At 37.1% G+C, this 20,029-nt stretch overlaps 2 protein-coding genes across 2 annotated transcripts in view; both read right to left on the bottom strand.

Annotated features, from left to right (window-relative positions):
- Positions 1 to 20,029, bottom strand: part of mcrip1 (MAPK regulated corepressor interacting protein 1) — a 362,891-nt gene that overhangs the window by 301,344 nt on the left and 41,518 nt on the right. The window lies entirely within an intron of this gene.
- LOC307166337 (uncharacterized protein) overlaps positions 1 to 20,029 on the bottom strand; it is a gene marked incomplete at both ends in the record, with an annotated part of 60,468 nt that overhangs the window by 38,832 nt on the left and 1,607 nt on the right. Inside the window, 6 exons of the mRNA XM_079884636.1 lie at positions 528 to 673; positions 769 to 1,037; positions 1,137 to 1,299; positions 3,159 to 3,432; positions 5,104 to 5,249; positions 5,345 to 5,613. Coding sequence (XP_079740762.1) covers positions 528 to 673; positions 769 to 1,037; positions 1,137 to 1,299; positions 3,159 to 3,432; positions 5,104 to 5,249; positions 5,345 to 5,613 — 1,267 coding nt within the window. The remainder of the gene's footprint in view (positions 1 to 527; positions 674 to 768; positions 1,038 to 1,136; positions 1,300 to 3,158; positions 3,433 to 5,103; positions 5,250 to 5,344; positions 5,614 to 20,029) is intronic.

The raw sequence follows: 20,029 nt of genomic DNA on the forward strand, positions 1-20,029 counted from the left end.
CACGCACCACTTGTCTTTCGCTTCGGAGCCGATCGACTTCGATGTCTCTGAAGAGTGCTGTTGTTTACAACGAGCGAGTGTGTCGGTGTTCTTCTATGAAGACTCTCCCAGTGCAGTGTGAGTGCAGCGGTGATCGCGAGCTTTGAGCTCTCAACTGCTGTTTTAACAGCATCAATTTTCTGTGTTGTTGACGGCTGGTTAGAGGGCGAAAAAGTGAGTGCTTCACTGTTTCAGTTCACTGTTCAGTGTTGCCGCGGTCATTCCCCTGTGTGCTCCGGCACTGGTTCTCAGTTCACCGCCCCAGTGCCTTTCTTTCCCGAAGTGCATGGAGAGCTTACCAGGTAGTGGACGGCACCTTTCTCTGGCAGAAACTGCCCGAATAGCTTTCCCCCCTCACTACCCTTGACGGAGGAACGGTGAAGGGTTGCAAGGCTATACCTCCAATGGAGTGGTCTGTCGCAAATGCAATATCAGCAGCACATTAAAACTATATGAAGTAACACAAACAGAAGTATTGGAGTTGTTACCTGACAGGAGCCTTTGCCCCCTTCCAATAGTCCAGCACATATCATGTTGTCTGTGATTGTTGAGACACTATAAAGACACTTACACTGCCTGTTTCCAACAATAGGCACATCCACTTCCTGTAGAGTTTGCGGTGAAGGCAGGGGAGCTGAGAAACACATAAAATGATAAAATATACGTCAACTATTGCGATAGTACAGTATCCTGTGACTCTGATCGAGGTTAGTTAAATTAAATACGTACTGCTTGAATGAATCGTTCCCCATCCTGTGACCCAGCTGGAGGTTCGGTTGAAGAACACACTGTTTGAGGAAGCCAGACAGACCGGACTGATAAAGTCAGTAAAATTCACTGGTGAAGCCAGTTGCAGAAGAGTGATGTCGTTATCGTTAGTGCTGCTATCGTAGTTTGGGTGTTTTATGATACTAGAGACACCTATGGACACCTCATCTGCATTTGTTCCTTCCTGAGTCTGTCGGCCCAGGTACACAATTAGGCCAGATGTCGAAACACTGGAATATGATAGAAAAGGAAGTTTTAAGCATTCTCCACATCAATTGAATGAATGTTTGTTTTTTAAATAATTGCAAGGGTTGGTTTATTATAATTACCTGTTAAAGCAGTGAGCTGCTGTCAGAACCCATTGATTGTTGATGAGGGATCCACCACAAAAATGTCTCCCGCTCCTATGAAGGCTGACCTGCCATGGCCAAGCCCCAGCAGGTGCATTCAGTCCCCCCACTATCCTTGTGTTGAAACGTGCTTTGCCACACACTGACAATGGACAAGGTAAAGAAAACAAATTTTAGACAAACAGTTGGTCATTTTTAAAGGAATTTGGCAACTTAAATTGTGCACAGCAGAGGCAGACAGTAGTGAAGTATTTTTACTCTGCTTAAGTAAATTTTTAAAAGTGTCTGTACTTTATCAGAGTGTTTTTCTTTGGAAAACTTTTACTTCACAACATTCCAAAGCATAATGTCGTACTTTTTACTGCACTATGTTTCATATTGAATTTCATTTAATACTTAATTACATTGGAAATCTAGTACTTTCTTTTTTTTCTCAAGTAAAAGCAATTGAAAGTTTTACTTGAGTACAAGCAAGAAAGTACACAACTTCTAATGTTCTTAAGTATCAAATGTAAAAAAACAAAAACAAAAAAAAAATTAGACCATGGACTTTTATTTATGAAATGTAGTGCAGTAAAAAGTACGACATTATGATTTGGAATGGTGTGAAGTAAAAGTTTTCCAGAGAAAAACACTGATAAAGTACAGACACTTGAAAAATGTACTTGACTAAAGTAAAAAATACTTCACCACTGTCAAACCTCTAGTTCCCAGACATCAGTATTTAAATGATACAGAAAAGATGAATCGCTGTCTGGCCAGCTGATATTTCAGCAAGGAGGTGAAGGTTAGGATCATGAATTTTCAGTAGTATTTCAGCACACCGTAAGTGTATATTATACATATTATACATTATAGTATATAGTATTTATTATTATACTAAGTCTGAAGTCATAAGCATAATGCTTTTTCATTAATACTTTTTACTGGCGTATTAAAATGAACTGGTTCATAAGTAATTTGTTTGTACATTGTTGCATTTAGGAACTCTAATGAAATGATGATATCTGATGAAAGTGTTGCTAATTTTGAATGCATTTTAAATTATTGTAGCTATTTTATTTGTCGCATTGGGTCTGGAGCCCTGTGCCTCTTTCACCTTGCTTGAATATGACTACATGAATGTCCTTCACTAGCAATATTAAATATGTGTTTACCTGAATTTAAAGGGGAACTTGGCAACTATTTCAACTTAATAAAACCGTTTAGAAATCATTTGGATGGTTAAATAACCTGTTTTGGTGAGAATGGTGACTTTCCCCGCTCCCCCCAGCGTTCCCAGGCGGAATACCAACCTTGCAACATGGGGACTAACGTCCAGGTTAGTTGGAAATAGGAAGTCTCGTGAGAAGCAGGAACGAGTGAGAAACATGAACTGCTTTACGGCAATTCGACATAAACACACACGCCCCCCCAATACCGGTTAGCCACGCCGGCTAGCTATAAGAACAAGTGACGATGGATCACTCTTCAGATGTTCCAGCGAAAAGACCAAAGAGACAGTTCTCGGCGGAGGAGGTGAGGGAGAGGAAGATAAGAATAAGTGGCAATGTTTGCTAGCTTCATCCGCCCACCCCTCTTACGGCTTATGGTTGATAACACAATACAAAATGTACATGTCAATGTTCTATGATACTGTGTACGATGTATTACACACCTGTGTAGACATAGCTCCACACGATAACTTTGGCCGGCTCCGATAATAACAAATGCACATGAGCAGCGGTAGAAAGGGGGAGGAGGGTGCCGCAAGTGAGTTTGGTTTTTACGACAGTCTTGTGAAATATACGCCCCAGAGCTTTAGGGGGAGCTCACTGAGAAAACATGCGACAACAAAATTGAAAATCAGCGAAGAAATGGCTAGAGTTTCCAAGTTCCCCTTTAAGTAAAAACACTTTGAAATCAAGTACACTTTTAATCCACACGAGTCCTTGGAAAAGTTGCCAAGTGAACAATGCATGCATGTTTTATTCAGGATCTTATAACTTGAAGGAACCTCACTTGGGACAGTTGTAGTTGGAGGGGCAGTAGTTGTCGTAATGGCAGGCACATCAGTACAGCTGGTGCTCAGGTCACTGTCAGTACCATTGGAGGTGAACGTAATGAAGCCTGGCTGGTTGGTGGTGATATGCTCATTGATCCAGTTCTGGTACTTAGAAACTCTGGCATACACACCAGGTAAGTTGGGTTCAGCACAACCTATGCCAAAGCTCACAACTCCAGACTGGATCCAGACCGAACCCTGTTTGCTGACCATAGGACCTCCAGAGTCACCCTGTAGGATGAAGAACAGGTTAGTGACATGCCAAGTAATCTGTTCTACACATCTATTCCAGTTGTAGTTCACAGCTGTTATATATAATATGAAGGAATAATGGGAAGATGACATCCTTGTTATTGCATGTTTAAAGCGTCAAGTCAGTCTTATGTTAGGAAATGTCCTGAAGATTTTAGTGCTTCTCTTTTTATGGAGGATCAACACTCGTCATTGAAAATTATACTGTTATGGTTGGAAGACTTGTCACATGAAAACTACAACAAGACAATGACCACACACACGTATGTCTATACCAGGGGTTTTCAAACAAAAAAGTAAAGAATATTCTAGTGAGAGGAAAATGAGGGGGGAAAAGATTTTACAAAATGTAAGTAAAAAAGCTTAATACAATATTTTCCAGATGATATTTTTCAAATTTTGCATTAGCTTTAGTAAACTAACAATATAAAAGCCAATTATTTATTTTTGCCAACAACAAAATCACACTTTTTCTCACATATTATGTGGTATTATAGTATTGTATGAATATACTGTATATATAGCTGTATTTATATTTAAGGAATGGGGGATCGTCCTTATCTGTTCATCTGTAAACTTCTTCATTGTTCAGTTGCAATTTTCAGTTATGAGTTAATTTCACCTAGCTGTATAAAAACCAATTATTTAATTTTGCAAACAAAATATTGCCTTTATACCACACAGTTTCTCACACAGTATACTTGGGTCTTTTATGAAAATATAAAAATGTTTGGCTGCCTTTGGAAGGGGATCATAATATTTGGGGGTCATTGGCATTAAAAAGTTTCAAAAGCCCTGGTCTATAAAACAATCTCACGTCTTCTTCATCACAGTACAAACAATATATATATATATATATATATATATATATATATATATATATATATATTACATTTCTGCTTGCAAAACTAATATAAAATACAATATACTAAGTCATTGACTGTGCAGGGAAGTTCCCTTTCAGTCGCTCACGTTCGACGTGGTCGTACGTTACGACTGATACGATACGCTTAGGGAGCCTGTCATCTTCGAGTATTGTTCAAATGAGCCAATGTACATTGGCCTGCGTGAATTGCATCTCGCGCTCCGCCCCGCAGCTCGGGTATAAACACGGAAGCGGATGCACGCACCACTTGTCTTTCGCTTCGGAGCCGATCGACTTCGATGTCTCTGAAGAGTGCTGTTGTTTACAACGAGCGTGTGTGTCGGTGTTCTTCTATGAAGACTCTCCCAGTGCAGTGTGAGTGCAGCGGTGATCGCGAGCTTTGAGCTCTCAACTGCTGTTTTAACAGCATCAATTTTCTGTGTTGTTGACGGCTGGTTAGAGGGCGAAAAAGTGAGTGCTTCACTGTTTCAGTTCACTGTTCAGTGTTGCCGCGGTCATTCCCCTGTGTGCTCCGGCACTGGTTCTCAGCTCACCGCCCCAGTGCCTTTCTTTCCCGAAGTGCATGGAGAGCTTACCAGGTAGTGGACGGCACCTTTCTCTGCCAGAAACTGCCCGAATAGCTTTCCCCCCTCACTACCCTTGACGGAGGAACGGTGAAGGGTTGCGAGGCTATACCTCCAATGGAGTGGTCTGTCGCAAATGCAATATCAGCAGCACATTAAAACTATATGAAGTAACACAAACAGAAGTATAGGAGTTGTTACCTGACAGGAGTCTTTGCCCCCTTCCAATAGTCCAGCACATATCATGTTGTCTGTGATTGTTGAGACACTATAAAGACACTTACACTGCCTGTTTCCAACAATAGGCACATCCACTTCCTGTAGAGTTTGCGGTGAAGGCAGGGGAGCTGAGAAACACATAAAATGATAAAATATACGTCAACTATTGCGATAGTACAGTATCCTGTGACTCTCATCGAGGTTAGTTAAATTAAATACGTACTGCTTGAATGAATCGTTCCCCATCCTGTGACCCAGCTGGAGGTTCGGTTGAAGAACACACTGTTTGAGGAAGCCAGACAGACCGGACTGATAAAGTCAGTAAAATTCACTGGCGAAGCCAGTTGCAGAAGAGTGATGTCGTTATCGTTAGTGCTGCTATCGTAGTTTGGGTGTTTTATGATCCTAGAGACACCTATGGACACCTCATCTGCATTTGTTCCTTCCTGAGTCTGCCGGCCCAGGTACACAATTAGGCCAGATGTCGAAACACTGGAATATGATAGAAAAGGAAGTTTTAAGCATTCTCCACATCAATTGAATGAATGTTTGTTTTTTAAATAATTGCAAGGGTTGGTTTATTATAATTACCTGTTAAAGCAGTGAGCTGCTGTCAGAACCCATTGATTGTTGATGAGGGATCCACCACAAAAATGTCTCCCGCTCCTATGAAGGCTGACCTGCCATGGCCAAGCCCCAGCAGGTGCATTCAGTCCCCCCACTATCCTTGTGTTGAAACGTGCTTTGCCACACACTGACAATGGACAAGGTAAAGAAAACACATTTTAGACAAACAGTTGGTCATTTTTAAAGGATCTTGGCTACTTAAATTGTTGAAACTAGTTACCATCCAGTTGTGCGCCACACCCTAGAAAATAAGAAACAAAGTTTAGTTACCGATAACTTAAGTGGAGAAAAAAAGTGGGTAACACTTTATTTTACATTGTCCTTGTTACATATGTTACATGTATTCTTACTATACAGAGGTGAAAAGTAACAAATGAAAATTACTCACATTACGTAATTGAGTAGTTTTTCTGTGTGTACTTCTACTTTTTACTTCTACTGTGTGTGCTTCTTCTATAATTTTACTTTTACTTAACTATGTTTTGTTTGAAGTATTGTATTTCGCTACATTTTAAATCATATCCGTTACTGAGTAAAAAAATAATACAAGGGGGAAAAATCGCTCTCCGGAAACTATTGCATTGATTGAAGGGTGGGAAAACAAACGTGCAAAAAGGTGATGCAGACCCAGCTGAAAGCAAAACGCCGTCCAATTATTTTATGAAGCGAACAGTATTGCCAGTATTGGAATACTTTGGATGTAGAAACAAGGTTGTCCTTGAGGATAGGTATCCAATTAGCAAAAAAACGTGAATGCAAAGTGGATGCAAAAGGAGGAAACAGAGAACACCATCCCTCCGTGCAGATGTCCCGTTTATAACTTAAAGCAGAATGAATTCCGTGATGCAGAGGGAATCTAGGAATCCAGTCATTAAAATTGAATTTAGCCTAAATAACGCAGATGTCACGTAAAACATGACAAGTGATGGATGGATGGATGAATAAATCGAAAGTAGAGATGTGCAATAAATCCAATCGCCACATGGTCTGTGAATATTAAAGCACAAAAATACTGCTATGTAAATATATAATCAGCTTGTTTTGTGTGTCTGTATGAATGAGCTGCTGTTTCTAGCTACATAGGCTACTCAAGTACACAACGCGCTCATGCTGTTATCAGCATCTCACAAATAATATGATGAGTAGCCTACATGAATACATGAACATTTCCAGAGCTGCTCTGGGAGAACGCCTGAACATTTTCATAATTTTATTTGAGAAAATGTCAAATACACTCTGAGACAGGTCTTCACTACAGCTCGTCAAAATGAAAGTTTGGTTTAGCTAGGAGAAAATTTTTAATGACATAAAATTTGAATAGGCATGATGTGAAGAGGCTCTGGCTTGGAGGGTACTGTGGTCTTGCAGGGCTCCTTGTCCGCAAAACCCACAGTAAACGTTGAGTTTCTTCACGTCAAGCCTGTCAAGCCTGAGTCTCTTCACGTCATGCCTGCCGACTCCGGGTCTGAATCTGTTCACGTCATGCCTGCCGAGCCAGAGACTGTTCATGCCAGGTCAGCCGTGCCTGTGTCTTCGGACAAGATCGCTGCTGCGCCTGAGTGAGCTCCGGATGATACAGCACTTATGATAATCGCCACAGCTATTTCAACGCATTCTCATCCTAGGGCGTCATATACTGATGCTTTTGACATTTCGTCTACAGCGAACGCACATGGCACCCTTTAGTGTCAATATGACACGCACAGAGCTTTGTTCGGTTATGGGTAGGTTTAGGTCTGGGGTAGGGTTAGGGTTAGACCGCTAGGAGGCGCCTTCTGGCCCATATCTATCTGCGTCTCATATTGACGCTAAAGGGTGCCAAGTGCATTCGATGTTGATGAAATGTCAAAAGCGTCAGTATATGACGCCTTGGGATGAGAACGGGCTGGCTATTTTGTGTGTGTGTGTGTGTCCCTCCCCCAAGACCGCCCTCCGGGACTTTTGTTATGTTTCATGTTGGGGGGTGGGGGGGTTGTATGTCACGATTTGGTTATGTTTCATGTTCCTGTTTCATGTCTGTCATGTGATATCCTGTTCAAGTCATGTGATCTTGCTATGTGTTCCCTTGTCGGATGTGTCATGTTGTCCTCGATTCATTGTTTCATTGTTCACAGGTGTCCCTTGTCTTGGCATTAGTCTTGTGTGTATTTAAGCCCTCATGTTTGCCATGTGTCTTTGTCAAGTTTTGTTTCACTGTAACATTTTGGTAAGTGTCACGTTCATGTTTATGTTTCTACCTTGAGTTTTATGCCACGCCATGCCTTTGTTTTAAGTTTGATCACATTTTGTAAATAAACTGCACTTGGATTCTAATCTACACTTGCCTCCAGTGGAATACATTACAATGACTCTATTATTCTTAAAAATGTATATAAATTAACAATGTTAAAAATAAGTTTTTAATCTAATTCATTATCATTGATCGAATTTAGTTGATTAGACATGTTTTATTGAACAAACAAATGGTTTCAAGTTTGTTATGATAAAAGCATTTGTTCAACCAAAAAAAAAAAAAATCCTGTTTTCATTCATTTAACTGATGATTTAATAATACAGTTTATTTATTTAATAATTCATTAATACCGTAAACTGTGATATTTTCTGAGATGGTTATCATACCATGAAAATCTCATACCTTTACAACCCCACACAGGAGAGTCCCCCACCCCACCCCTGCTGTTAAAGGAGAACTCTGGTCAATTTTAACATTGAGCTCATTTTTTTGTAAATTTGGAGTGCTGTCAGTACAGAGAACAACGACAAAAATCGGTGTTGCCTACACCGTGTTATCCTCTTTTTAAAATTTGCACCCTGTTGACTTCAATGGGGCAAGTTTTAAACCTGCTTTTAGCCTCTTAACATCCTTGATGTGTCATTACAAGTGCACAGGTCATGTGAGTGATTCCTTCAGAGTGAACACGGGTGAATCTGACTGCAGTAGATGTGAAAGATATGAATAAAAGTGACTAGGTAACTAAACCTATGCGCGTGAACTCGACAATCGACTACTGTGGACTTCGACCGAAAACAGGATGTAAATACAGGTATGTGCGCTGGCTGAATAAACATCACTTTTATTCATATCTTTTATTCATATCTTTTATTCATATCTTTTGGAATTTCCCTGCCTCAAAAAGCACACTCAAACCAATCAATTAATCTTTACTTGGGTTTTCTGAGTAAATAAAACATAGTATGTGAATAGTACAGATTACTAGATTTTTACAATTAAGTTAAGACATTAAGTAAAGTTAACTAAAAAGTTTTAGTAAGAAGAACCACTGTTGGATTTTACAGTGTTGTATTTAAGTAAAATTTCATTGAAGTAGTAGTACTTTTACTTGAGTAGAATATTTTTTACTCTTCCCACCTCTGCTTAGTAATTAGTAAATTAGTAAATTATGCATAATTACATTCAACTAACCCTCAACCAAATCCTAATCTAACCCTATAGTAAGTACATGTAGTTGCTTAATATTACTTAGTACTTAAATATATAATTACACTATAACAATGACACCTTAAAATAAAGTGTAACCAAAAAGTGTACATGCAATATAAAACGTAGTTGCATAAAAGTAAGCAATAGTTATGTTAGTCAAAATGAATTATTAGGCATCCTAAAGTATCAATTATCCAACAAAAAGGTCTTACCACTCATTAGAAGAGAGATGACAAATGCTACACAGAGTATGTGGATCATCTTCATCTTCATCTCTGACAACACGGACACCTGCAGTCCTGCTCTTAAATAGTCCTGCTAACCTGTTTCCAACACACCCACACACTCTCTTATCACATTTTAACGCCTTCATTGTTCATGACGCCCTTCATAACACCAATTCAAGTTTCTTATTGAGCAACCGGTATATGTCTGAAAGTGTAATAAGGGACATTCTCAGTCATGCGTAATTGTCACCTGAGCAAACTCTGAAATCTAAACTTGCAAAAAGAAAATACGATTTTTGTTTCTGGTGACTTTTTAATGTTGAGTAGATCGAAGAAAGTTCATGAGGTGCTTTTAGTATTTCTGAAAATAAAACTATTTTATGAGGTTATGTTTTCATATGAGTTTGTGCCATGTGATGCATACGGAAAAAGGCGATAATCCACCAAAGTGTGAGTTATTAAATGAGGAATATTTTGATAGAAGACACCACCTAGACGGGGCTACATTGACCACTAGATCTATCATCAGGCATGCATAACATTATACAATATAAAAAAAACAACAACATACAAACAGTAATAATACACAACATGTACTGGGGAAATGCATGTTCATTCATTATGTGATAAGTCAGACCTATCAAATTACAGGCCTATTTCAAATCTGCCCCTTCTTGCTAAGGGTTTGGAATGTGTTGTTGTGGCACAACTCCACTCACACTTGTCATCCAATAAGCTTTTCGAACCTTTTCAGTCTGGGTTTAGAACGGGACACAGTCACCTCTAAAAATCTCTCGGAGTGTGTGCAGGAAATAAAAACACAAAAAATCACAAAATCTATGTGGGAGAAATCTTTCTTTGTTGCTGCACCCAGGTTATGGAATGCACTTCCTTTTATTGTTAGAGATACTCCCACATTAGCCAGTTTCAAGAAGTTGTTAAAAACGTACATATTTTTAATATTGCTTATGTATACTGTAATACAGACTGTCATAATTATTTTTGTATTACTCTTGTACTTCTGTATTTTATTTGCTTTTGCTGTCTGTAGCGCTTTGAGTTTTAGAAAAGCACATTATAAATAAAATGTATTTTTATTATTATTAGGCAGATTTGTCAATGAATTAGTGGAGAGAACTTTTTTTAAGGGAATTCATTGACAAATCTGTACTGTTCTCTCATTGAGAACAATCAGATGTCCCAAGTGTCTTTGAAGTGTGTGAGTGGAGCAAAAGGGTGATAATTCACAGTGGGGCAGACATCACAGAGTCATTCTGGATGATGAGTTGTAAAGATTAAGTTGATTTTACTAACTTATTTTACTGTTTACTGTGAAACTACAGAGATGCAATAGCTTAAAGTAAAGCCCTATTCGGACGGGACTAGTTCAATGGGGCAGCTAATGTGGCATCAGAGAGTGGGGTGCGGGATGGCACCCTCAGCAGAAGTCTTCCAAGTGCAAGGCCGATCTGCGGAACGTTCCGCTTGCGAAGAAGGCTCAGGAGCCCCTCAGGAGTGGAACAGTGTTCACCTCATTACACGGTGCCGTTCCACCCCGGGTTTATTTTTTCAATTTATTTTTTTAAAAGTGTATTTATTTGCACTTTATTAAAAATATATTTGAGGTATATTTTAACTGTGTGCTGGAAATTATTATTGTAACAATGCATTGAAAGTATACTTTCAAAATACATTATATACAATAGTATTTTGTACAAAGTATAGCTAAGTTTTATTTGTCTATTAATGTACATTTGTTATTGAAAACAAAGTATACAATTTGTAGTGTTTGGAATAAGCCAAAGGTATTAATGACTTTATACTTTTTACTGAAATATATCACACCACAATAGCCTCGTGGGAAAGTGCGCCGACATGTAGCGCCGTTGTGCTCCGGGAGACCTGAGTTCGAGTCCCAGCTCGTGGACCTTTCCAGATCCTGTCTCCCACCTCACTTCCTGTCTAGCTACTGTCCTATCCTAATAAAAGGCAAAAACGCTAAATAAATATATAAACATATATATGTGTGTGTGTTATTGTATATTGCTTGTATGTTTCAAAGACATTTGTAATAATTTTGTAATGTACTTGTAACACAAATAAAGTACACTTTAATATCACTAATCAAGTATGTAATTTGTCCCTACACAGGCATATGCTTAAAGTCTACTAAGTATACTTGAAGATCCAATTTAGTACTCAAAAGTACACTAAATGCACTTAAAGTTATGCTTTACTACAATTTAATTACAACAAAAATATGCTTAGTACAAAATTAGTTGTTTGAAAATAGCACACTTCAAGTTAACAAATCATTAACACACTTGAAGTATACTGATAATTAGTCTGGCTGCAAGTATACTTAGCATATATATATATATATTTTTCACCAGGGAGGTTTCTTTACAAAGTTTTTGCATTAAAAAAAACACAAAAAAATTAAAAATCAAAAGTGTTTACTTTTTACTTTTAAATGCATTTGTACAATATATTATGGATACCTTTATTATTTTAGGTGGACTTAGTTACACGTAACTACATGTACTTACTGTTGTAATAACAGTAAATTATGCATAGCTACAAGTAGCTGACCCTAAATCAAACCCTAACCCTAACCGTAACTCCATAGTAAAGAACATGAAGTTTATTAAAATTACTCAGTACTTATGTGAGTAAGTACAATGTAACTGTCACCTTAAAATAAAGTGTAACCAAAAATTTTAATTGAGTAAAATTTGTTACGAGGTGGCTGTGTAGATCATACAAAGACGCAGGAGTAACAAAATAGTATTTAATAATCTAATACGTAAACACACAGGAGATCACTGGAATCTAAGCATAACACAAAGCATTAATGAGACTGGACACAGAACTGAACTAAACATGGAGGTTTGCTTGGTTCAGTTGGTTTGTTTGGTCCAGACCAAAAAAAAACAACATTTAGTCCTGGCTCGCTTAGCGTTCAATTTGGCCGAACCTAAAGATACCTAAAAGGTATCGGGATATGCTCAACCTGATTGGTCGGCTTTTATGATGTATATGTCATGGGATGCACACACAAAAAGGTAAGGTCCAAGTGCAGTTTAATGGGGTAATCCGTACTCACAATCCAGCCAGGCAAAAGGTCAAAAATCCATACAAGACAGTCCGATAAACAAAAAAACAACCAGGAGTGGAACAGAGAAGTGCAAAAAGACATTAAACAAGGAATCCACAACAATCACAGAAACAGACAGGGTATAAATAGACAGGTACAAACAATGTGAGTGGAAACAGCTGTGTGCAATGATCAGTGATGAGTTCAGACAAAGGATTATGGGAAATGCAGTTCATGAGTGAATGACACCGTGGGGGAAGAGGACCTCTAGTGGTTACCCGGGGATACACAAAACCAGACACTGTGACAGTATAGGGTCTTTTTAGGGTCTCATCTTCCTGTTTTTGGTTCGTTTACATATATTTTGTCCATGTTGCATTCATATTTAATCCGAAGCGGACCGAGACCCATTTTTTCAGTGGTCTTAGACCACTTGTTTGGTGCGCACCAAACCCGATTAATGATTAACTAATGGGTAGCCATATAAACTAACAAAAACTCAGACAGGCACATGCAGGAACGAAACAAAATAGAACTAAACCGAACATGACTGTGACATGTACATCTGTACTAACTTAAGTACAATTTCTGAGTATATTGTATACAACTAGAGGTTTGGAGTAACATGAGGGTGAGTAAATGATGACAGAATTATCATTTTTTGGACGAACTATGTCTTGGGCATTGTTGAATTTAACACAATGAAATTATTTCTGAAGAAAAAAGCTTGATTTTATGTTTCAGAAAACAGAGCTGAGGTTGCTAAACATTCCTGTAGATCACAAAGCACAACAAATAAGAAAGTACTGTTTGTATCTCTGTACCTCAATAGTTCAAGTGGAGTAAAGTGGCTCATTGTGTGAAAAGTGGATTTATTTTACAAGTTTGTAAACATTTGTCTTTTGTTACAATGGAATGCACACGCACTTGCAGATACACATTGAACCTGTTTGTCCTGTTAAACACGGGAAAAATTAAAATTGTACAACACCAGCTAAACAAACACATTTTTTTTTTAGATCAATAAAAATGTCATGCCAGGGCAGTGTTTCCATGAAACGACGTCATTAAAACTTTTTTTTGAAAAGGACTGTTTTTGTGTCACAGTAAAAAAACTTAATAAGTAAAAAACTTAACACAGCAATAAATATGTTTAGTATTATCATGTAAATAAAATGAAAACAAATCAGACAATAAAATTAGACAAATATAAGGTAACACTTTATTTTGATAGTCTGTTTGTTGAGACTTTACTAGTTATTAGTAGCCATTCAGTAGCTTGTCAACAGTGCATCAGTTGACATTCAACAACACTGTTTCAACAGACAAGTAACATACGTTCAACTGACTGCCTATAGACTATAAGGTACAATTCATGTGTTAATCTACAGATTTTACAAAAAAGTGCCTGTTGACTGTCAATGTTATTTTGCAAAAGGGTATTAACCAATTGGCGACTAACTTTCAATTGTCAACTAACTTTCTGTAGATTGAGTACCAACAACTCAAGATCAATCTGTCAGTTAAATGTCAACAGTCATGTCAGCATATGAAGTATATGATACTGTATATCCTACTCAAGGGGTCTCATGTGCATCAAATTAATGATTATTTTAGCTGATTTAAAACTGTTTTTAAAAATGTTTTAACCATTTGTAGAAAATCTGTTGATAGTCAACTAAAGATTACACGTAGTTGCTTATTTGTTGCTTTTAATAGACTATTAATAGACATTCTCAACTAAGCGTTAGTAGATACATTTTAGGACTATCTAATTAAATTGAAAAAGAGTTTATATCAGTAGAAAGTCTATAACCTATCAACAGATTAATATATGATCAGTAATAGACATTCTCAACTAAGCGTTAGTAGATATATTTTAGGACTATCTGATTAAGTCAAGTCAAGTCAAGTCAAGTTTATTTATATAGCGCTTTTCACAACACAGGCTGTATCAAAGCAGCTTCACAGCAATAAATTAGAACAATACATCAATGTTTGTTTCTAGTGGAACGTCTACGTTTGGTAATGCTGATCAATAGTATCGTTGATTGATTAATTAAATTAAATATCCCCAACTGAGCAAGCCAAAGGCAACAGTGGCAAGGAACCGAAAAACTCCATCAGGTGACCTAATGGAGAAAAAAAAACCTTGGGAGAACCCGGGCTCAGTCGGGGGCCAGTTCTCCTCTGGCGTTTATATGCTAGAGGTCGGATTTAACTGTAAGATTAAAAGTATTATATGAATGCCTGGCTGAAGAGATGCGTCTTTAATCTAGTTTTAAACTGGGAGAGCGAGTCTGAGCAACGAACAGTATCCGGAAGACTATTCCAGAGTTTTGGAGCTAAATGTGAAAATGCTCTCCCTCCTTTGGTGGATCTGGATATCCTAGGTATGACCAAAAGCCTCGAATTTAGTGACCTTAAAGAGCGCGATGAATTATAGGGCGATAGAAGATCCGTTAAATAGACTGGAGCTAAGCCGTTTAGGGCTTTATAAGTCAGTAGCAATACCTTGTAATTAATACGGGACTTTATAGGTAACCAATGTAGTGATGATAAAATCGGTGTTATATGATCATATTTTCTTGATCTAGTTAGAACTCTAGCGGCGGCATTTTGGACTAACTGTAGCTTGTTTATTGAGGATGCAGGACAACCGGCTAATAACGCATTACAGTAATCTAGTCTCGAAGTCATGAATGCATGAACTAACTTTTCTGCATCAGAAACTGATAGCATGTTACGTAGCTTAGCAATGTTTCTAAGGTGGAAAAAGGCTGTTCTTGTAACATATGAAATATGATTTTCAAAAGACAGGTTGCAGTCTAATATAACACCCAGGTCTTTTACTGTAGAGGATGAAGTAACAGGACATCCTACTATGTTAAAGTTGTATTGTGAGAGGTTTTGTGGGTGTTTTTTTGAACCGATAAGTAGTACCTCTGTCTTGTCTGGATTTAATAAAAGAAAATTACGCGTCATCCAATCTTTTATATCTTTAACACACTCTGTCAATTTGGATAATTTAGCGTTTTCATCCGGCCGTGATGAAATATAGATTTGAGTGTCATCAGCATAACAATGGAAACTAATTCCATGTTTCCTTATAATATTTCCAAGTGGCAGCATATATATTGAGAATAATAGAGGGCCTAACACAGATCCCTGCGGCACTCCATAGTTTACTGGAGTTATGATCGATTTTTCTCCATTTAAATAAACAAAATGGTAGCGGTCAGATAAATACGATCTAAACCAGCTTAATACTTGTCCTTGAACACCAGTATAATTTTGTAATCGATCTAAGAGTATTGTATGATCTATAGTATCGAACGCAGCACTAAGATCAAGTAAAACTAATATTGAGATACAGCCTTGGTCAGAAGCTAAAAGTAAATCATTTGTGATTTTAACGAGCGCAGTTTCAGTGCTATGATGCGGCCTGAACCCAGACTGAAACTTTTCATAGACGTCATTTTCTTGTAAGAAAGAGCCCAGTTGGGCGGACACAACTTTTTCTAGTATTTTAGACATAAAAGGTAGATTTGAAATGGGTCTATAATTTACTAGATTATTCGGATCTAATTGTGGTTTCTTAATGAGAGGTTTTATAACTGCCAGTTTAAATGTTTTTGGAACATAACCTAAAGATAAAGACGAGTTAATAATATTGAGATTAAAGTGAAAGACAGTTGATATCAGTAGAAAGTCTACAGGTATAACCTATCAACAGATTGCATATACCTGACCTGACTGAAGTAGAACAAACACTATGGCCAGCACATCAGAGAAAAAAAAAGTCACTTTTATTAGCTAAATACATAAAAAATAATACAACCCATTATTTACTAGGATATCACGATCACATCTGAACCATCTGATTATGTGAAAAAAATTATATTGAGCATTCCAAATGAGAAAACTCTCAATAGTCTACATCATTTCAAATGCCCGAAGCCAAGATCAAAAGTTATAAACAACAAATAACAATAATTATTAATTAATACATTTAGCATTTTATTTTATTAAATGCAGTTTAATGTTATAACAGTTACTCATTTAAGAAATAATCTCTGTTCCTGCTGCAAACTCGCTTCGGAGGATTAACAGACACGACTATAGTTTAAACCCTTAACAATACCTTCTTTAATCGTTTAACCATTTTGTAACATTTAGTTTATTTAACGTTACGGTGAGACACAAAAGGCATTTTCTCCTATAGAACCATAAAACACCAAAACACAATATATTAACAAAATACATAATTTGTATTAGCTAACGTAACGTTAGATGTAATCCAAATCTTTATAATCCATACGCAAGCAAGAAACAGATCCAAATTCAGCCCTTCATCCACATCCAGCGATCTCCATTCTCAGCAGCGACCGTAAATGTCAAATCCTATGGGGTTCCATTTGTGCCAAAATTGTGTCGACATGCTGTCTATCTATGCTATGTGTCGTCTTCCATGTTTATGTGTCTGTTCACTGTCTATGTCTATGTCTGTCTGTCTATGCTATGTGTCGTCTTCCATGTCTATGTGTCTGTTCACTGTCGTGATTGCCCACATGACTCAACTTTTGTCTTTGTCCACTCAACTTACTCCTGTCATCTGTCCTTGTCGTTTGACTGTGTCGTCTTGCGTGTCAATGCTGCATGTGTCATGTGTTTCCATTCTGTCGTTGCTATGTGTCGTTGCTATGCGTCGTTTCCCTCTGTCGTTACTATGTGTCGTCTTCCATGTCTATGCTATGCATCGTTACTATGCGTCGTTTCCCTGTCTTCTTCCATGTCTATGTGTCTATTAACTGTCTATGTCTATGTGATTGATTGCCCACAGGTCCGTGTACTTTTTCGTTCATTCATTATTCTATTTCGGAATGAAAGATGAAATTTAAAAAAGGGTGCAGCTTTATTTTTTGTTTAAAAGAAAAAAAAGCAGAAATGGCTATATTTTGTTTTCCAAATGTATTGTTGTCATCAAATAATAGTATTAGAAAATTGGACGACATTTCCGATCGTTTTTTAATTTGTAATATTTATTTGTACGTTTATTGTATTTCATTTGATTGATCCTATCTTTACCCGGAAGTAAATTACACCGTCGTGCGAAGTCATAGATAGCCTATATGTCGGACATGTAGCCTAACCTATTTATGTCCGACACGGTCAGACATGTATTTATCATTGAGTCCAGAGAAAATGTAAGGTTTTGATATTAAGATAATCTACTTCTTTTTCAAAATATAATGCATAATGTTAGTAGGCCTAAGTTTATTAGTCACACACAGCAAAAACTCCAGTGTTAAATTAACACTCCTGGGAGTGTATATGAGTCCACACTCAAGAGTGTAAAGTGCTAAAATATGAGTGTTAAATTAACACTCAAGAGTGTTAAAGTTAATGAGCTAATTAAGTGATTAATTTAGTAATGATTGATCATTATTGAAGACACCTGATGTTAACAAGCAGAATCACTGAAGGAGAAAATCACAATTGTAAGCCAGCGTTATGGTGATGGGTGTTTGCTTTAGTCGGGCTCTTGACCCTTATACATTTACTTTAGATTTTGTTTGGCTGTTGTATCTTATAACTGCCCGATGAACAAAGAGAAAAAGGGATTTGATGGTGTTGGTTATATTATGACAATCATCATTTGAAATTGATCACTGAACAGAAATAATTGATCCTTATTTCTGACTTAGATTTATGTTGTTGATTACAGCATAACTATGAATCTGCATAAATATCCAGAATTTTAGATATAATACAAAGGATTTCTTAAAAGTTGTTTTTAAAAAAAAAAAAATCTTTCTTTTAGGCACACACAGACGTAACGATTCAGTCTATGCATCTCAACAATGGTGACGAGCAGAATATTCAATTAGGAAAAGTAAATTACACAGACAATTCAGATCATAATTTATTCATACCGCAATGCATGATGGGAGCCATTAATGAGTTGTGATTGGTGGTAGCCACTGCAACATGCTTTATTATTGTCACCATTGTTGAGATTCACAGGCTGATTATTGATGTCTGTGTTTCTAAATAAATTCATTTGAAAGTCTTTTGATCAGAACAATGGTTATGAAATATTTTTGGATTATATGAAAAATACTGAAAATCATATACTGTAGTATCACAGAGCTGCTGTAATTAACAAGTTAAGCCATCTCAATAAGTTTTGTTTTACGGATCACAACATGATTATGTCAAAACATAACCAACACCATCAGATCACATTGTCTCTTTGTTCATCTGACTGTTATAAATCAATAACAGCAGACGAGCAAAATTTAAAGTAAACATATAAGTGTCAAGAGCCCAACTAAAGCAAACACCCATCACCTTAATGGTAACTTACAATTAGTGATTTCCTCCTTCAGTGATTCTGCTTGTTAACATCAGGTGTCTTCAATAATGCTCAATCATCACTAAACTAATCACTTAATTATCTCATTAACTTTAACACTCTTGAGTGTTAATTTAACACTCATATTTTAACACTTTACACTTTTGAGTGTGGACTCATATACACTCCCAGGAGTGTTAATTTAACACTGGAGTTTTTGCTGTGCATTCTTCCACTTGAGTAAACTTAGAATGAACTATCGCTACTTATAGGCTAGCCTATATATATATATATATAACACAGGGTGCGATTTGAGAAAAAACAGGGGGGGGGGGGGGGATGTTTTGAAACATTTTTAGTCATAAAAATAAATCATGAGAACATGAACTTCATCACTGCATTTGCAGGAATTGTACATTCTTTTTTCTTATTTAAGTAGCCTAACGCAATATTTTTACTCTAATAGCTTATCTTTCCCAACACTGTGGTCCTTGTTCATTTGAGTCAACCTGGGACTGTGAGTTCTGCTGAAGTTGGGAGTTGCCGTCCATCGTACCTGTAGTAACATTCTCATTTGCAGTTTTAGTGTTTTTTTTTGTTTGTTTTTGTTTTTTTTGTTTTTTTTTGTGTGTGTGTGACGGTCCTGTAAAATATGATGCTGCTGCTCTGGACCCTTTTCATTATTCCCAGCTAGCTAGCTAGAGTTTTCGCGCTGAAATATTACATAAATATTTGTACTTGGTGACATTCTGAAAAGCCGTACATGGATCAAAGCTAATGGACAGGATCAGATAAATTAGCCGCAATGTCATCTATTGTCATATATCAGCCTCTGCTGAACCACGGATTGATTGCAAAGTTAAACCATCACAGTAGAAACAGTTTTTTGCTGCTGTTAAAGTAATACAGTGAAATGATAGAAAAGACAGATGCATTATAAATCTGTGTTAGTCAATTCGCCTCATTCGCGTCAGGATTCCAGTTTTGGATGGGCCAGACCAATTGTGGGTGGGCCTTAAATTAAAAACGTTAAATTATAAACGTTATCCAATCACTGTTTAACCAAATAAAACAAATATTGACTAATAGGCTATAGCCTACTGTTATATTATCTGTGCGTATACATAATCTAGATTTTAATAGCTTGATGCTCTTTA

Source organism: Squalius cephalus, assembly GCF_949319135.1.
Source record: "Squalius cephalus genome assembly, chromosome: 1".
NCBI lineage: Eukaryota > Metazoa > Chordata > Actinopteri > Cypriniformes > Leuciscidae > Squalius > Squalius cephalus.